The following is a 19,473-nucleotide window of genomic DNA, read 5'->3' as shown; positions in this document are numbered from 1 at the left end:
TAAAAACCCTCAAACTATTGCACTTAACAGTTCAACAGAACAAGCTGACATCATTCTTGGGTCCACATAAATAAACATCTCACTTATTAGACAGTGGAATGTAGCTTATACAGCATTCAGAAACAGAAAGCCAGTAATTTTTTAAATACTGACACATTAGTTTGGGTCAATATTTTGTCTCCAGAACTTTGATGAAGACTAGCTACTGATGGGTTTTCAAATTAAGTCTATTTCACTAATTTAATGATAAAGACAGTGATCTGTTCTTCTCATACTTCATGCTTCACTTGGACATATGTCAGAAAAGTGCTACTTTATTAATATCCCTGTATTAGTGAAATGCTTCAAAGAATAAATCTTGATTTGTAGCGACTCCTGCATATCATGTTGCTCTAAGAGTGAACAGCGGAGAAGAAAGCAAGCGAGGGGCCATATTTTTCCACCTTTCAAGTATTTATGAGTTACAACCCAGCTGCATGCCACTGGACCCCCACACGTAAGTGCAAAAGGCTGAGAGAATTGATTGACATTTTATGCTGTTGATACTGTTTTTCCAAACATACAAATAATAAGTCAGGCTTTTTCATGCTTTTCAAAAACCCCCAGAAAAGCATATTAATAGTGACAAAAAGAAGAAGAGAAATGTACATTATGTATACAACACATTTTTATATAAAACAATGGCAATTGTTTTCCTAAACATTACTGAGATTCGCAAAAACAGCATGCGTATTATTATGCGTATCAAAACATTTACAATATATAAGTATACCACGTAATTCAGAAACAATAAATAAACTGACAATAAACCTTTTTGCACATTTGACACATACAGTAGACATAGAAAAGTTCCATCTACAGTACAGCATCTGCTTATAAAACTAGAACTTTTACATCTGAAATTACAAGATACATTGCACAGCATGACATAACCGATGTTTTAAGTGTTTTTGTTTCCGTGTTGCAGTGAAGCACAAGCTGTGGTGGAGAAACCTTCGGGAGCGAATCGTCTTGAACCTATGGCTTTATGGTTACAGACAAAAACTACTATGGTGCTGCTAACTGCTTTGAAATTTAAGGTCTGATAATGCAAAAAGGCCATGATTATGTTCCCTTAAAATGCCACTCGGTCAAGCTCGAGTTAAGGACGTAATAATGAAAGAACACTTCAAAGGGTGAGGCCCACTAAATGGCTGTGACCTCGGGCAATGGTCTGATAAAGGAGTGGTTCTTAGTGTTGCTTGCTAGTAAGGTCAGGTCAGAATGTCCATTAACGCTGGGACTCTTGCTGTGGCTGTTCAGGTCATACATGAGGTGTGGCCGCTGTAGGAACCCTGATTGTTATTGTTCAGGAAGTTTGAAACTGTGTCTGGTTCTGGTTTTCAGGCTGCTCCACAACGCTGCTTTGGACAACAGCTTCTTCTCCTGATCAGGTGTGTAGCAGGACAAAGGAGGGTGGCGGGAGCACCATTGGTCAGAGTGAAATGGTGATTAGCTGCGTACTGTTCCTCGGGCGGATTCGAGTAGTCTGTGTACTGTTCGGCAGACACATTGAAAGGTCCTTGAGCCACGCTACCGTTGGTCGTGCTGGCCGGATCTTGGAATACTAAAGCCTCCCCGTAAGGTTTACTGGGTTGGCTGGTTTGGCCATTAGAGATGGCACTAGAGCTCCCCAGCTGATAGTACTCAACTGAAGAAGAGTTCATTAAATAAGTGTTTCCGTTCATGTGGTTATCATGCGCCACAGAGCCATCGCTGTAACACAGCACAGAGGACAAGGGGACCACCTCAGTGTGAGACACTGATGGAGTTTCCATGTCTTCCTGAAAGTTCTCAGACTTCTCTTCATCCTCTTCATCCTCCTCCTCCTCCTCCTCCTCCTCATCCTCCGAGTCGCTGTTAGCTAAGCTCTGGGTGCTGGAGTCAGACAGTCCACTGCAAACGCTGCTACTATCCCCCTCATCCTCCTCCTCATCTTCATTCTCCTCTTCCTCCTCCTCCTCTTCTTCATCTTCTTCGTCTTCTTCCTCATCTTCCTCATCGAGTGGCTCCTCCATCTCGTCGGCAGCCTGCAGGTGCATGCTGGCCGTCTGTGGAACAGCGTCAGTCAGAGAGTACTCCAACCTGTGCTGGGACTGAACAAGAGGATTTCCGCTTCCCAGGTTATTAGTTTCACCACGGTAACCGTTGGTTGGGGACACCTGCTGCTGCTCACGACTCTTCTCCAGCTCAAGCTTCATGATGGTGTGCAAGAAATGGGTCCGAACACGGATGGGATTAAACTCCACTCTTCCACTTGAGTTGCTGCAGCCCTCTTTTGTGCAGCCACACGGAAATGACATACGGTCCACCTAAGGTAAACACAACATTTACTGTGCCATTCATTTTATTTCAAACAGCTGACCTGTGTAATGTGATCATGACAAGAAGAAGTGCTTTCTTTAAAAACTCTATCAGTCATTGATCCTCGCACCTTCTCTTTAAATGTACGTTATGTTTTTCTGTTTACATGTGCAAGGATAAAACTGAAAGCTATGCACGCCATGGGATTTACCTGGCACTTGATCCCTGCAATGCTGCAGGCACAGGTCTCTGGGTCGCAGAACACTCTGCAATCACAGCCGCAGTCCTCTCTGGACATCCGGATAGCTCGCAGTTCATGTTTCTCTTCCACGTCAATCTTCTTTACCCCGGAGGAGCGCAGCAGTGCCCGACGCTTTTTAGTGGTAAGAGGCTGCAGGAAGAAGTACTCGTCTACCTCTGTGTTGTCAAGATCGATGTCATCGTCAGAGATGTCCTCTGCCGTGAGCGTGTTAGCCTCTTCAGACTCTACTGTGCCATTCTTAGTCAGCTGAAAACAAGAAGGAATCACATCCAAGATGTATTTGTGTTAGTGAGGGAACATAATGGACAAAGTGGGCATTGGGCAAAGGGCAAAATGCTGCTTCAACAAAGAATCTTTCAGACCAAATTCTTCACATATTTGATAGTGATATCTGTTGGAAGATTCTTATAAAATCCTTTAATGAAAGCATTTACCTTGAGTTTGATGGAGTTAAGTTTCTCTTCTTTAAGGTGATCTCTAAGCATGTCTCTGTGGATCCTCTCCTGCTCCAGGGCAAATTCACCCAGGGAATACTGCCTGATCCAGCTGTGCCTGTTGGACATGCCCAGCGTGCTGCCTCCCTGGCTGGGCACACTGGTGAAGCCCTGCCGTCGGCTGAAGTAGTACACCGTCACATTGTCAAAATGCACCCTCCGCGTCCGCAGACGTTTCTCTCTCTTCAATATTGAGCCAGCTGCAAGGGAAAATGGGAATCATCGCATGTACCACCATTTGCTAACATGGCAAAATCACTGCATCAAGAACACTTACAGCCGAGTCGATCAATTACATGTTCTTTCATGTTGGAGAAGAATTGCTTTGTAGCCATGTAAAGAGCCTGTTAAGATAAGTGGCATTTTTACGGCAAAATGTGGGACATAGGCTTTCAGAGAGTTTTGTCCCTTCACGCCTGATATATGACATGAAATTCTTTCTTGCCAGCTTTACAGTGAGCTTCTATATATCTTAGGACAGCTTTGTAGGATTTCATCGCACCTCTGTGCTTCCATTCGGCATGCGAATCCTCAGTGTGTCTTTTTAAGGAGAGCTCTACAAGAGGGAGGGGCAGAGAGCAGGGCAACGGTGGAGCATAAATAATCTCCTGCCTGGCCCAGAGATGAAGAGTGTTGGTTCACAGAAGCAGTGTTCCCAGCGTTCACCCCATATCAGACAAATAGAAACCATCTGGTTCCTATAGCGCTCCACCCCACGCAGGAAGGACAATGCATTTCATTACAGATGTAGAGCTGTCAGACTGAGAGTACGGAGCAGAGACGGGCTTAATTACGAAATGCAAACAGCTATCAGCTTGTTTTAGGTAACAAACAGCCACCAGATGTTAAGGTCTGTGTAATCAGGTCTTTTGAGAGTGTGTATATTAAAGAATGTAAAAAAAAAACAACAAAAACCCCCAAAAAACCCACACACACAATATCTCACAGGTATTTTTCACAGTTCTGCAAGCTATTATCAGCAAATGTTCCTTTAAATTTCAGACCTGACTCCCACCCCACCACCAAAAAACCCCCGAACAGAACAGCACAGGATATAAAATCACTCAGGACCGTAACTGTTTCATCTGTCCGCCAAGGCACTAAATCGCTGTACGTTCACATGTCACTTCACAGGAGGGAAGTGTTCATATTGCACAGCTCCCTTGTTGCTGTTAGTTACCAGCAGCTGCAGCTGACACGGAGACCAAGCTCAGCCTTTAGGGATGCAGCACCCTACTTATGTCTCAGTAAGGAGTGGGGGGGATGACTGTCACCCATCTGTGTGTCATTCATACAGATAAAAACTATCATCAAAACATTTACTGTCGACTTGGCTTTTAATTAAAAAAAAAAGTGGTCAAATTGTGCACACGTGCTGTCCAAACACGACTCCTCTCTTTTGTTCTTTAAGAATTGCATTATTAAGATTTTTTTTGGCACCGAGTATCTGGATGCTTTCATAATCCCCCAGAAGTCTTAATATGCTACAACTGTATTATCTATTTCACTCACATTCTGTCTCATCTCACAGACATTAAGATTCACACATGCACTGTGTTATTTATTAGAGATGACTTCAGTGTCCTTTTGAACCCACAGGAGACGCGTCTTTCCTGGCTGGTTTATCTTCGTTTCAGACTGCATTCTTTTATACAAAGTCAGTTCATGCTGAGGTGCATGGAACTGTGGAACCTCTAAAACTGTTCTTAGCTGTGAGCTTATCTTGGTAAACCAAAATTGGATTTGCACATCTGCAGGCCGCTGCTCCATTTTTAGTGAATGCACATCTATCCTGTTAATATATATAATCTTTAAATGTGTAGATTTTGCTGTTTTGAATTGCTGTAAACTCGTGTTACTTTTTTTTTTGTTTTTTTGTTTTTTTGTTTTTTTGGACTGTTGGTCAAAACAAGACATCTGAAGACCTTGCTCCCGGCTTGGGGAAATTGTGAAAGATGATGAATGATCAATTGAGTAATCAAGAAAATAATCTGCATTTCAGCAAATAGTAAAGTTGCAGCCCACTGTACCTCATGTCTAATTTTGAGCGTCCATTTTTTCATGTCTCTTTGTTTATACAAAAAAAACTATCCTACTGCCCCTCCTCAAAAAAGGCCTATTTCATCTGAAACATGATTTATATCAGCAGGGAAATAACAATTTAGCATTCTTAGAAAATTGTATATTTACATGTACAATACCAACAATGTTGCATCAGTTAATTCCTTTGGATCAGCCTGTACACTGATGCTCCTCATAAGGAGGGAGATTTCCTGTGTGTCCTTCCCCTTTACAGCACAAGACTCTCAGCATCATTCCTTTCCTCCTCTCTTCTCTCTTTAGCAAAGTTAGAACTGTAAATTCATATTACACGCCTTTAACAACAGACGTGCAGATCTGTTTTCTTTGCCTTGCACCTTCAATTGACTGTGAGCTACAAAATCAGGCCGTCTCCGACCATTGTTCCCATCTTGATTAAAAATCCCTTTAGCTTGTGTTTTCCTTGCAATGAAATGATAATATTAATTTTGCTGTCAATAGACCATGTTAGCCACACTGAGCACAATGGATGAGAGAGGCACATGCACTCACGGGTGAAAGGGCCTGAGGCGGAGGGGTTGACACTGTCACTGCTATCCCCACTCTCACTGCAGGAGACCTCATCATCAGACTCCCGCAAGGAAGAGCACGGGGAGGAGGAGGCTTCCACCTCCTCAAATTTCCTCTTCAGTATTCCGCTCATGGCCCGCCGCATCTGCACCTGAAACCGAAAGACAGCAGAGGGGCCACACATTATTTAATATCCAGTTTAGAGCCTTCATAATCCTCAATACACTCAATTAGCAATGAGACCCCCCCCCCCCCCCCCCCCCCAACCAGCACCACCACCACCTCCTGGTTTCACATGCACATACAATCTCCTGCCACTATCCCAGCTCCCAGGCGTTCCCTGGGCGATTGATCACCTTGGCACAAAGGAGCTGAGATGGAAGGAGAAAGCTGCTAATTACATGCTACGCCTGCCTTACAGGAAGTTCATTCCACTGTCTTTGATTGAGAGGCTAGAGGGAAAAGAGACTGGAGCTACTTGCACTGCTATCGGTCAGGGTAAAATTACATACTATCTATCTATCTATCTATCTATCTATCTATCTATTTAGACGCAGCTCCAGTCACTGCAGAGCTGACAAAAAATCTTTCACATCATGGGCTATAATGTGCCTTATAATCTGCTACAGTCAATAATCATGCATCATAAAAACTGTAAATATCACAGTAAAATTGGACCAATAGATTTTATTGCTGCTACAGACCTTTCGGTTATAAGTGGGTCGGTGCAGCTAAATGTTTGTGGTTACAGCACTACAGAGGCTGTTGTACCAGAAGTGTTACAGACCACTTCAATGTCAATTGAGAGAGGCCATTAACTCCCTCTGACTGATGATGCAATTAGACAAATAAACAAGAACAAGCTCATCAGCTACACTATAACTAATCAACATCACATTGGAACTGGCTCTAATAACTACGGCATTGTAACTGTCAAACAATATATTATTTTGATTACAGCTTTCTTCCCTTTCAATAACATCCTGCCAGTATTCTTCAAAGTGTAATGGATTGTAATACTGCAGGACTTGGAATGCAGCTCGAACGCGAATGTCACATTTCAAAATAAACCCAATAACACAACAGTGCTGCTGTAGCACAGCAAGGGTTGGTATGACTGGCAGCTTTTTTGCTCGCTGCTTTCTTTCTTGGAAACTGGAAATCAGTAAAGACAGCATGTATCTTCACCCAGTCCCGCTCTGTCTATCTGCCAGAGCAGCTTGTGGGGGAGTTCCATTCACAGACAGCCACAGTGTTTCATCTGGGCTCTGCTATCGAGTCATTACAGATGCAAATGCTGCCTGAGAGACATGCCGCCTGAGAGAAAGAGGTGCAACCCAGAGAGGACTAGCGCTGCCAGCAAGAGGGTCATTGTTCCCAGGAGGCTGTGCTTGTTCAGTGAGGTGACATGGCACCACCAGCATTTGGAGAAGCTCCAGAGTCAACATCTCTACCTACAACTGAGGAATGTGAGGCATCCTCCATCTGGGTGAGAGTGGAGGAGAGAGTGAAAAGATTTCTTTTCAGGAAGACCTGATATTAATTTGGAAGTGAAATCTGCAGGAAGCTGTATCCTGAGCAAGGGTTATTTTAGACTGTGCAAAACCAGTAACTCAGCAAGCTGGCAAGAAATCAGCAATCTATTTTCTCTTCTGAATGATGAGGACGATATAATGATATTAACTAATAGACTAATTCTAAAATATATGAAATCAGTCTTTTGAGATCCAAACGGTTGATAAACACAAGCTGCTAATGCATACAGCAAAGGCATATTTATTTCACAATCCACTTCATGTGTTGGCCAACAGCAGTGGAAATTTCCACCAGAAATGACCTGTGCAATTTTAGTCCATTTCCTAGCAAGGGTCCTAATTAGATACCATTGTTGAAAACCTATTTGTATGCTTAGCCCTCAGCTGATGCTGCACTAGGCTTTGATGCCAAAAATGGTTTCCATGGAGATTCTAATGTACTCCCCGAACTAGTGCTTTCTCATATGACAGTGTTTCAGTGTTACATACTGTATGTAAAGCGTCAGTGTTAGAGCAAATTAAGTTAATATCTAAGCACAGGATGCTTATACCTTTATCACAGTCCCTCTCTCAGATTAACGCATTACTGATTTGCATAATGACAGCATAAAAAGTTAAAAATCTTGACAATGGCTGAGCATGACGTAGTAAACCACAGAGCTGTGGGTAATCTGGGGTGAACCTCGTACATCGTGGCTAAATAAGAACCAGAGATTGTTGCTCCTCTCCAATAGCTCTTTCTTTGTCTCCACTGTTGCCTTACCACTAATCACGGCTGGGCAGCATACACTATGGTACAAGGGAGAAAATCCCAGAGAAAATAATGCAGCACAAGCCAGCTTGGAAAGCCCCTCCCTGTGGTTGTCTCCCTGTGCACACACATCAACTGTGGAAACCAACTCTTGTCCTTAATCAACAGCGCTTGTGACCCTGTGGCACACTTGCATTCTAAACACAATTATTTTCGTCCTCGTCATTTACAGGGTTCCCACAATCACAGTGAATTGATGTGACAACACAAGGCTCAAAACAGTCATCCCGAGTGATGTCAACAGGCCTATGGCATCTGGAGCAAGTCATGACACATTAGTCCTACAATGACCAGACTCCACTTCCCTGTGTGTGCCGGCCCTCATAGGAACAACTGACCTGTATCCACTGGCAAGATCTCTGACTCCTTTCACCTCTTCTCACAGCAGCACAGCCACACAATCATAAATGTGGCGATTCAAAAAAAGGTGAAACATGATGATTGAAATGATGAGGTTCCCATTATGTTTCAGTCCACGGACTTGCAGCGACCCCTGAGCTCCACGGGCACCAGAAGAAAAACGGGTGCAGGAGTGTGAGAGAGACTTGCAATTTTCCAGCTCTTACTGCACTGTCGGTGCCATATGCTTTATTGCTGCAAGACAATAGTCTTCCTCACTTCAGCTCCCTGTCTGTCACTGTATTACCCACCCTCTCTCTCTCTCTCTCTCTCTCTCTCTCTCTCTCTCTTTCTCCTTCTCTTTTTCTCTCTCTTTGGCCACACAAAGCCTCATTAGCTGCAGCCGGCTGAATGGCAAGAGCCTGACTGGAGCAGAGTGTAGCAGAGCAGAGGCAGTGAGATCACATGGGTGGGATGTCTGTGAGAGAGAGAGAGAGTCAGGCGTGCCTCTGCTCCTGCTGTCTGCAGATATTTTTACCAACATGAGCTGGGGAAGGGGAAGGGAGGGGGGGACGAGGAGGGGGGAGGAGGAGGCAGAGGTATGGGGGGGACAGAATGTGGGAGAAATGAATAAGGGGTGGTGGTGGGAGATGTAGGGCAGTGGGAAAAGGGGCTGGGGGTATAACAGAGATGCCGAGAGGAGGGGATTCAGAGGGAATAGTAAAGAGGAGGGGGAGAATGAGGAAGGGGTGGAGCAAGAAGGGGAGCAGGGAGGTGGAGAGGATAGAGAGGGGCAAAGAAAAGGAAAAACGGAAATATGTGATGCCAAGAACAACATAAAGGGTCCACGAGGAGAGAATAGCACTACAAAATAAAATCTAGAATGACTTATTAAGACAAGAAATCAAGTAGAACTCAAATTGAATGACAGAACATAACACTTTGTTTATGTAGAAATGTTGGCAAAACTAGCAATTATCCACCTGTAAAGTGGAATCAATTAGCATAAGAATCAAATACCTGGAAGAGACTGACAAGAAAATAACATATACGACTTCATCTACAGGAAATGAGATTTGTCAGCACTGTAGTGAATGTGGTCCACACAACACTTCCTATGCCAGGAAGCTCTGCAGAAGAGTTAGTGGGGCCTCAGCCTGTGCAGTCAGAGCCACTGTATCATTACTGCCTTCAGCTGGACTGGATGTCAACATACGTTGTCCCACATGTCCTCAGAATAACTTTAAAGGCACAATATGTTATAACCGGCCACCTGTCGAATTCACACTCCAAACACATAGGAGGCAGCGTATCACGAGACTAACTTTTAACTACTGCTAACTGTAGCTCATTCATGAGGTACAGCTTGGCGCGTCAAGAGAGCATTAGTGTTAACATCACAAACTGTGGAGATTCAAACTGCTGGGAGGAGGAGGTTTTCAGAGCTCAGGCAAACCTGGGCACCCGAATCTGGGTGCAGCGCTTCCCAGTGATGTGCTGACAGGAAATACTGTACTGTTGTGATTTACAGCCGCTACGATCAGGACTTTTACCATGAGATGAAATTCAGTCAATTTTATTTCAGTAAAAGAGAAAAACTTGATCCTGTTTAATAAGGAAAATAAAAATGTCGGGTTTATTATTTAGTTTGAGGTCTAACCATGACCAAGAGTTAGTTTTAAATTTTGAATCATATACTAAAATTCTTGCACTTCTGTGCCTTGTATCAGAATAGTATACTGTAGTTAGTGACACTGTTGCTCACCATTCAGTCAAAACCTCACATTACCTTATCATAGCTCTTGAGTTAATGTACTTTAAATTGTAGATCAGTTAACTGTAGTTTATACAACGTCTGTTACAGCCAGTGTTTATTGACAATGTCATGTGCAATGATTTATGTTGGTTTTTTGGGTGTTTTTTTTTTTGGCTGGAGCTGAAAATAACTGAAAATAACTGCCATTCGATCCTGCAGTGTTCTGCATCCTCATTAGTGTCCTCACTGAACCTCGCCTTGCCAGCGCTGCACTCCCATCCCGTCCCTGTTGTTGTAACACTGCTCGTACTCTCCCTCTTACTCTCTCTCTCGTGCACTACGTAACATCATCCAGCCACAGTCTAAGACACGTTAGCAAGCAGCAAGTACATTTGATCTCATTTGATATTTTCAAAGATCATCTGAGTCATAGCTTTAGCAACAGTAAGAGGTTACCCTGTACTGTGCAAATGTAGTCAGAGTAGTAGTACTTGGAATAGTATGTCATCTGAGGGTTTATATCCCTTCTAACAGTGACATGGGGTTTGCTCACAGGAAGCCAGTGGAAGTGGAAGTGTACTGACTGCCTGCCGACAGACTCAAACGTTACAGTTGGTATATGGCTGAATCAGAAACAGAACGGACAAGCATACGGACACAACAGCAGCAGGAAAAAGATGCATGCGAATAGACAGGAACACCTGCTCAGTACGTTAGGAAGAAAATGTTTCTCCGCATGTATCTCTTACACAGTGCTGACCAGACTGGTGTAAAGGCTGATATGCTCATCATCATACTCTTAATTTCTAAATGACAGACCTGTTATTCATGTCACAGTCGACATGTTTGTGTCTCACTCTCTCTCCACTAAAGGACTCTGCAATTTAAATTATTGCTAAAGGTTTAGTTCTGCTGACTGTCAAGAGTGTAAAGCAAAGCTATTATCAGTCTTAACTTTAGTAACATGTGTATTCAAATATGTGTAATGGAAATGTGTTGGCCTAAGTCTAACTGTCTCTTAAACTGTTTCCTATAACCAATTTTATACTTAATATGAACTTAAATGAATTAACCACTTTAATAGATCCAAAATTTCTTCAGGCTTTTAGCTTCTAAATTAAGTATTGAGACTAAAATCTGTCTGCTGTACTAAGTAATACTGAATACCTCCAACCCAGCAGGTTTAATAATTATGACAAATCAATATCAACTCATGAGTAAGCTGTTAAATATGCAAGAATGGTGGAATAATTCTGTTACAAAAGTTTTCTGCTTAGATTTATCTGAAAAACATCCACACAGGGAATGAAAAATAAAGAACTGCACAAGTCTGGATGGCACAAATGTCTACATTTTCCACCTTTTTATCTGTTAACTTAAAACACAAGCAAAAGCAACCTGACCAAACTCTCCCCTGCAGCCCTTTTCTTTTCAAATGACAATTTCTTTTTAATAAAAATGAAAAAGAAAATTAAAATTCCTAAAAAAAAAAAAATAACCAGGAGAGTGTCTTAGGATAATACAAATACAATATATTCATTTTTGAACCCTGTTTGTTCTTCTGATCCCTTCTCCCACAACCTTTATTGAAAAGTGTTATTAGATGACCTCATCTGCATTCCTTCAATGATTCACTCATGAGTCTCACACATACATGCCGCCCTATTGCACTGAAAATGCAAAACGTAAGCTGGAGAGATGGCATTTGTTACGCCACTGCACCAGTGATGATGACCTATATTTGCTCTGACTTTCAAGAGGCTCTCTATTTCAGTGGGGGAAATTGAAGACAGCTGGCAAAAATAAACAAAGACAAGGAATTAGAATTAATCTTTTGTGTACCCATACTGTAATCGAGGTCATATGCAAAAGACCTGCTCAACTCTCACTGTAATAGATGAAAGCAAAATTCTAAAAAATGCTTTTAATGACATCTCCAAACAGTCGTATTGTTGAAAACAAACACAGGAAGGCTTGTTATTTTTCGCAACAAGTACTCAATAGCTTTTTGAAGAGCATGAAATACAGGTTGATTTACCCTGTTTGATTGGAAGTCGGAGAAGAATCATTTAAGAGCGCTGACACAAAACCTGTCCAATCAGAAAGTTTCCTGCAAAAGATATTTCCAGGGTTAATTGCATTTGTGACGCAGGACCTTCTGAAAGAGTTGATTTAAAAGTGAAAAAGCAGTCATTACATGGAGCCTTCACTGATCTCACCAAAACATTTGACTCTGCGCTGTCTGGTTTCATTTTAGCAGTTGTTTAGCAGCAGTGGTCATGAATCAGAGCCTGAGTGAAACAAGGATGAATCACTGCACCCACCCTGCTTATCACCTTCATCAAAGCCATTATCCATCTCCACCCCCAATGCAGCTATCTCACAGTAGGTTCAAATATCATGCAGACCAGAAAGCAGACTCTTCAACCTATATGTTCAAGTCCAAAGCCAGGCCTCTCCATCTGCTCTCCATCAGCTGCATACTGCAGCTCTAATATGAGGCTGCAGCATACACATCATGATGCCTGTCATTGAAAATAAGATTTACAGAGCACCCATTGTGTATTTCCAAAAGCATGAATGTTACATGGACTACCCATGGTACAACAGTAAGTAGACAGAAATTCTGTGATCGATCTATAGATAGATCTATAATGTATAGATCAGTTTGCTTATGTGGCAGTACAGACATCTGAGAGTCCTTCAAAATTCATACCAGAGATGGCGCCTGTAAATCATCCACTGGGCAAGAGATCCACAAATGTTAGCATGTAAGAGGAAACAGCTGTTTACTAGATTTCTTCTTCAATCATGAAACGCCAGATCGATTGACTGGTTGGCAGTGTAGTTATAATGTCTGACTAAAGCAGCTACCCAGATCCATGTTCAATTAACTGCACACCCACTGCAGTAAAATCTGTGGTTCCAGCAATATAAAGAACCAACAAAAACAAAACAGAATGCGTTTGATTAAGTTTGGAGATCTTGGTCATGGTTAGACCTGCATTGAGTCATTTTTTGAGTATATCAGACTTTGAGCCTCTTTAGGTTCATTTTTTTGGTTCAGTGGAGTCCCATGGTTCTCATGATATCCTCTCAATATATGAACATCCTGCAGTACGAAATGTTGCAGGTGGGTGTACATAAGTCACTAATTAGTTCGCTACATATGTGTAGACTTATTATTTGCATATAAATATCTTTTTTAGGTAACGCAGTTCCTCAAGGAGGATCATCAGACTCTTTGAATGACTGCCAAATGTGTATGTGTTGGAGAACAGGTGATGTTGGGTGGGTCTAGATTGATATAGATTGCAAATTTGCTTCCTTGTTCTGTATCTGCGTCTGCCAAATGCCGATGCCATTCAATATGGCTGGTCGCCTCACAGACTACTAGTGTTTCCACAGTGATGAAGCACACATTTATACAGCCCAGATGGCTTGGCAGATCTTTTCTTAAAATTCTTTTCTTTTTTTTAATTGTGAGAAATCTATAATTTTTTTCATTGCAGTGGACCCCATCCGAGTGACTGCGGGTGCATTCCAGCGGAACCAATGGATGGGATCACAAAGCAAACGCAAACCCCTGAAACCACAAAAGATCCCAGGCCACGCAGCCAGTCTGAGGTTGTGTTAAAACTCATCCATCACTGGTGTCACACTCAGCCATACACAGCAACCTTGAACGAGGGAGAAAATGCCAGGCAGCAAGAGAGAGAGCGAGAGGGAGAGAGATAAATAGATAGATATGGAGAAAGAGGCTTGGTCTCAGCTGGACTCCCCTGAGGAGAGGCTGTGGCCTGGATGATTATACAGCTACAGATGATGTCAGTGGAGGATCCCTGCCACTGAGAGAACACAAACACACAAGGCCATGGCGGAATGTGTTTTCGGGGGGTGGAGGGCATCAGCCTTACTCTGTATGTGCTACCATCATGTTCAGGAATAACACAATAAACTGTGATTTGCATCCTGTCTGCGGAAAACATGTGGAACCACACCTTGTGGAAATACTGCAATGAAGCTATAGTATGTTTTATCTAAAAATCTTTTATCTGTCAGCTGGCCTGTCATTATTGATGTGAAGTACGGAGCAGCAAGAAAACTACAACTGCAACGAAGACCTGATGGAGAAATTACGCATATAAATAACATAAATTGTCAAATTCAGTCATCTTCACACATGGAATGAATTCCACATGCACAAGGAAAAAAGAAAAACATTCAACAATTAAACACAAAGGAATCCATTTAGGAAAATGTAGCAACATCTACAGATTTATGCAAATGAGACTTCACATGCGCTCTGTACATTTGTTAACTTGCACTTGCCTGAGGCTGCAGACAGATCTGCTCCACACACATGAAAGAGGGTGTGTGTGTGTGTGTGTGTGTGTGTGTGTGTGTGTGTTGGGAGCGGGGGGAGTGCAGCCCACTGCTCAGCACTCAGCACACGGAGGAGGTGCAGCCTGGTGATGCCTGCTGCAGCCTCCCTCCTGCATCTACAGTACAGCCGAGTGCTGGAAATCATTGATCTGTTCTTCCTCTTCATAGAACAATAGAGGAAGCATGGCTCCTTATTAACCACATCCGTCTGGAGCAAAGGGTGGCTGCTACTCTAATACTACAATGTGTAGGTGCCTCCATTTGATTTTACAGTCATATTAAGGCCTTGGAAATAACTGCCTGTGTTAGTAGTGTATAACTGTATTGGGGAAAATGATTTGAATGAGAATATTCTTGTTTTGTGAACTCCTGACATGATGCTGTGTGGATTTTTTTAATCCTTTCACACCAAACAGCATTAAAACAGTGTTTTAATTAAATAGAGCTACATGCTTAAATCGAAGCGTAAATCTCTGAGAAGGCACACCATCCAGCACCTCCAAAGTCTTTGTTGGTACAAGCGCTGATCAAAATATGTCGTAGCAGACACGTGCGAACGAGCGAGTTCCACGTTCAGACTAATGTTTTGATTTGCTGTAATTCAAGTCACACAGTGCGGAGGCATAATCAGGTGCTCTCACCCTCATGTCAATCACAATGCACCCCTAAATTATTCATGGCTCTATATTTTATTTATGACTATATTTTCCCATGCCACCTGAAAGTTCGCAAAAGCTGGTTTGCTGGCAGAAACAGAGCTGCCAAAGCATTTCATAGAGACAGAGCTGCTTTCATCTCTCACACAGGCTGGGAAAGCTGTGGGATGTGGGGTTCATATTCTGCAGACAAGCCTTATCATTTATATATAGCCAGTATCATGTCGAGATCTTGAATCATTTTTTCATATGCAAAACATTCATGCACTTATCTGAGAAAATTTGGGAAGTAGGCCAGCCCTGCATGTGATTAAAGTATGGCGTATTAGAGTGATAGAAAAAAACAAAGTGACACAAAATAGTTTCTGAGAAGAATAAGTGCGTTTATTAAGTCGTTAACCAGCATGGAAATGTCCTTAAGGGTTCAGCGTGTTGTCGGTTAAACCAACCCTGTTGAAGCAGGATTAACTAATTAACTAAGATTGTAAAGTTGTAACATGTGTTATATATGTGGCAGTCTGTGAGGTTGTAAGAGTGTGAAATAGGTCATATTATGTTAATTTTCATCTATAAATCATGGAAACATTCATAACAGGTTAGTATGGTTCTGCTTTACTCTGTAAAATGTGATGGAGGTATTACCTTTGGTAACAGTAATTCAAATTATACACTTCAAAACACTAAAAAGCTGTTAGAATTAACAGATTGTATTTATTTTTGAGTTTTAACTTTTTTATTTTTACAATTGTGTTGACTTAGCGATAGGCTTTTTTCTTCATTGTCTACACATTAAATGCAAAGGTAAATATTAGATTCATAGATTAAATAACCAGACATGCTAGAGAGACTAAAAATCAAAATCTACCTACTTATCTCCACTGTGCAAAGCGCATTAGGTTTTGGACACTTTCATGTCCAATCATGCTAAACTGTGTCAACACACGCAACAAAAATTTGGCAAATCTTTTGTTGCAGCTGTTAAAGACAACCCCCCCCCCTTTTTTTAATTTGGTCTCACACCCCGAAAAATATTAAAAACTTAAAGATTAAACAAGCAACGATCAAAAGTTAATAAATCCTTAGATATTGTTAAGAATTTTACCAAAAACAACCCACCATCAGGGATTAGATTCTCACTGAGATCTAAAATCTAAATGGAAATCTAAAGTCTAAATCTTGGACTGGTGCACAGAAGTGCGTGATACCAAGTTTTTCCAACTAAGCCAGTAAAGCCTGCTGTATAAAGCGCTTATGTAGTGGAATACCATGCACTGACAAATAAAAGTCATTAAGGCCGAAAAATATGTCTTTTTTTTTCCTCAGCACTTAATTAGCTGGCAACAGACAAAAGATTCCAAATAGGTGTCATGGCAACATCTCAAGAGAGCACAATCCTGAACCGTGAAAGCCCAGAGCTCAGCCAGGAAGGAGCCAAAGACACAAAAAGAGTCACATCAAAAGCCTCTAAATTGGAACCATGAACCCTGCTGAGACTCACAAAGCTGCTCTGTAATCTAAAAGGTTGATATTAGTTTGCGCTACAAACCTACTGCATACTTCATCGATTGCTCGCAATTTTTAACTCCACATTTGGGAAGAGGAACGATAAATGAAACATGTACAGTGACGATAGATGGAGAATGTGAGTGCAGAGAGCACTGGTGGCTGTTTGGCAAGAGCACAAGTTGTGTATATCACACAGAACATTTCAAGCGATCAGAGTGACAGTCCGTATAGTCTCCGAGAATAATGTCTGCTCTCAGTGTCGCGGCCTTAACCTGCCTGTTAGCTTGTCATCTTGTCCCAATTAATTGAAACATGTCACATTTTATTCAAAACTAGAGAAAATGCAGTTGACAGCGATTACTGGGGTAAAAGGAGGAGTGATTAATAAAGTCTGCTCAGAATTATTTCTATATGTATGAGTAATTGTCTTTATATCTGAATGACTTTCTCAAAGGGAAAAATATAAAGTGGTCTATACTGAATCATATTCTCTGTATGATGGGATACAGTTTAGTGTATAAAAAATAATGATAATAATGTTTGACTCCTGCAGAGAGACTCGCCTTGGTGCTGTTAAGCCATAACACCTTCCCTGTGAATCTTTAATGGACCGCAGTCACTGTTATAAAGCTTTAGCCATCTGTGCTACAGTATGTAATATCAGCATGGCTGAATCACTTATTCAAATAAGCCAATTTAACGATACTGTTTTTCACAAGTAAATACATCTACTTAATTTTTCAGCGTCCTTTACCACGGTGCCACATGTACTAATTAAATTGTGCTCCTCTGAGGACTGGGTGCTGATAGACTGAGGAGACAGATGGACTGAGGTGGAAAAACACACAGTCACTGGAAGAGAGGCCCCACTCCCCAAAGACACACACATCACCCACCCCTCCCCACTCTCACCTTTCAGATCTCAGTCACAAAGATGAAAATGGTCGTGTGATCGCGTGCGCACTGTTGCATGTTCGAGTGCATGCTTTAGCACATAACGATGGACTGTTGGTGCGGCCTTTTCTGTGCGACAAAAGAGGCTGGCAGAGGGAGGGTAAAGGAGGCAGGGAAGGATAACGATGGTGACAATAATCAAGCTTAATGTGTAAAAACAGACAGCTCACGCAAGGATATTACTGCATTTTTTTTTGGGATTACTTTAAGGTAACTAGCTACATGGGTTCATAGGTTTAAAAAAAAAAAAAAGTCTTTGAAAATGCCTTGGAAATGTGTCAAGGCCCGTGATTTCCTCATTTCATTGGCACTGTTGGTTGATTTACAGAAGAAAATAAATATGAAGCATATAAGACAACATACTCCGCACAGAATATGTCCCCTTTTCATCATTTTGATATCAGAGGCATCGCTCTGGTATAATCCAGTGAGAATAGCGCAGCTGTCTGTTTTGACTAAACACTGTTGTCTGCATCAAGATCACATCATATCTTGTTATCAGAGCGTCTTTTGTGGCAGCGTAGCAACAGTTGTGCGAGCTTTGAACCGTCTATCTCACAAGCGTGAATTCAGCATGTTAATAATGTGTTGTGAAGACTGCCAGCATGATATTTCAGAAGACATGAGGGAGAGGTGGTCTTACCTTTAGCAAAAATGTATATTATACTGCAGCGACTAGCATCTGTTCTGTGAAGAAAGGAGAGGAGAAACATGAATTATGTTTCCTCTGCAGCCAATGCAATATCAATTATATCATATCTAAACTTACATCAGATCATATATAAGGTGGCTTTAAATGATGTTTTATCCCGTTTTCCAGCTAACAAAAGATGCCATGAAAAAATACAAAGCCTTTATTTTGCAATGCACATGTTACCATGGCAGCAGTACACAGGTTTTTGTCAGGGAAACTTTGCCATTTCAGCACTGATGTATGGATGACTGACAGAGCTTTATCTAAATCTCTTTGTGAGCCACTCTTTCTTTTTATAGCTGGGGGGGGCATCCCCGGGGGAGGCAGGAGGGGAACAGACTCTCTGCCTCCTCTGCCTGTTCTGCAGAAGGCTCTGCAGGGAACCACACTTGCTTCTCCCTGCACCGTACATGAGAGCCCCTCAGCCAGTTGGCCATGTACCAGTCAGCTGGCTCCTGGTACAGCAGCCCCTGTATGGCACACATGTGCAACATCCATAATAATACACAAAGAGCTCTGGAGCTCTAACATGCAGGAGCCCTTAGGCCCTTAGGGTCTACTTGGTGATTTTTTTTTTTATTATTATTATTTTTTTTGTGCAATAGAAAGGTGTAGGAGGAACAAAGAAAACATAGTCTATAAGTATGAGTTTAACTCTCAAATATGAATGACCATCTAGTTGCAGCAGATACCCTAAGTAGAGTGACTACTGGGGTGTGATGCCCTGACGGAGTTTGACAAATGGACCATTCAGGGATGGGTCCTAACAACAACAACATAATTTATGCAACAGAGAAAAGACGTCAGAAATAAAGATCACAAGCCTGCGTTTTCCCATCTAATCACCGTTCTCATTTATTTTTTCTTTTTTTTTAAATACCAGGCCTATCACATTAAGAGTGGTCATACTCACCATTCATTTCGTTACTATCACCCAGCCCGTCAATGACGCCCCTTCTCAATGGATTTCTCTCAATCCTCTCTCTGAACCATGTCACGCTTTCCCTCTGCGGAAATCCTCCACGGCTGTGTGAGACCAGTGAAGACAAACCGGTACCGGATTCCCAAACAGCGCTGGACTCACCGGCACAATTTGTCGCATATAACAGTGCCTTTAACAAGCTCTC

General features: G+C 42.0%; 1 protein-coding gene across 1 annotated transcript; it reads right to left on the bottom strand.

Annotated features, from left to right (window-relative positions):
• Positions 1-1,185: 1,185 nt before the first annotated feature.
• csrnp3 (cysteine-serine-rich nuclear protein 3) lies at positions 1,186-19,397 on the bottom strand. Its single transcript, XM_046403885.1, is given in 11 exon segments — positions 1,186-1,278; positions 1,280-1,301; positions 1,303-1,360; positions 1,363-1,398; positions 1,401-1,452; positions 1,455-2,351; positions 2,555-2,851; positions 3,040-3,299; positions 5,692-5,860; positions 18,296-18,339; positions 19,260-19,397. Coding segments are annotated over 9 exon segments (1,878 nt in total). The 5' UTR covers positions 5,855-5,860; positions 18,296-18,339; positions 19,260-19,397.
• Positions 19,398-19,473: the final 76 nt, after the last annotated feature.

Source organism: Scatophagus argus, chromosome 11 (assembly GCF_020382885.2).
Source record: "Scatophagus argus isolate fScaArg1 chromosome 11, fScaArg1.pri, whole genome shotgun sequence".
Taxonomy (NCBI): domain Eukaryota; kingdom Metazoa; phylum Chordata; class Actinopteri; family Scatophagidae; genus Scatophagus; species Scatophagus argus.
This window is presented reverse-complemented; position numbering and strand designations above follow the sequence as displayed.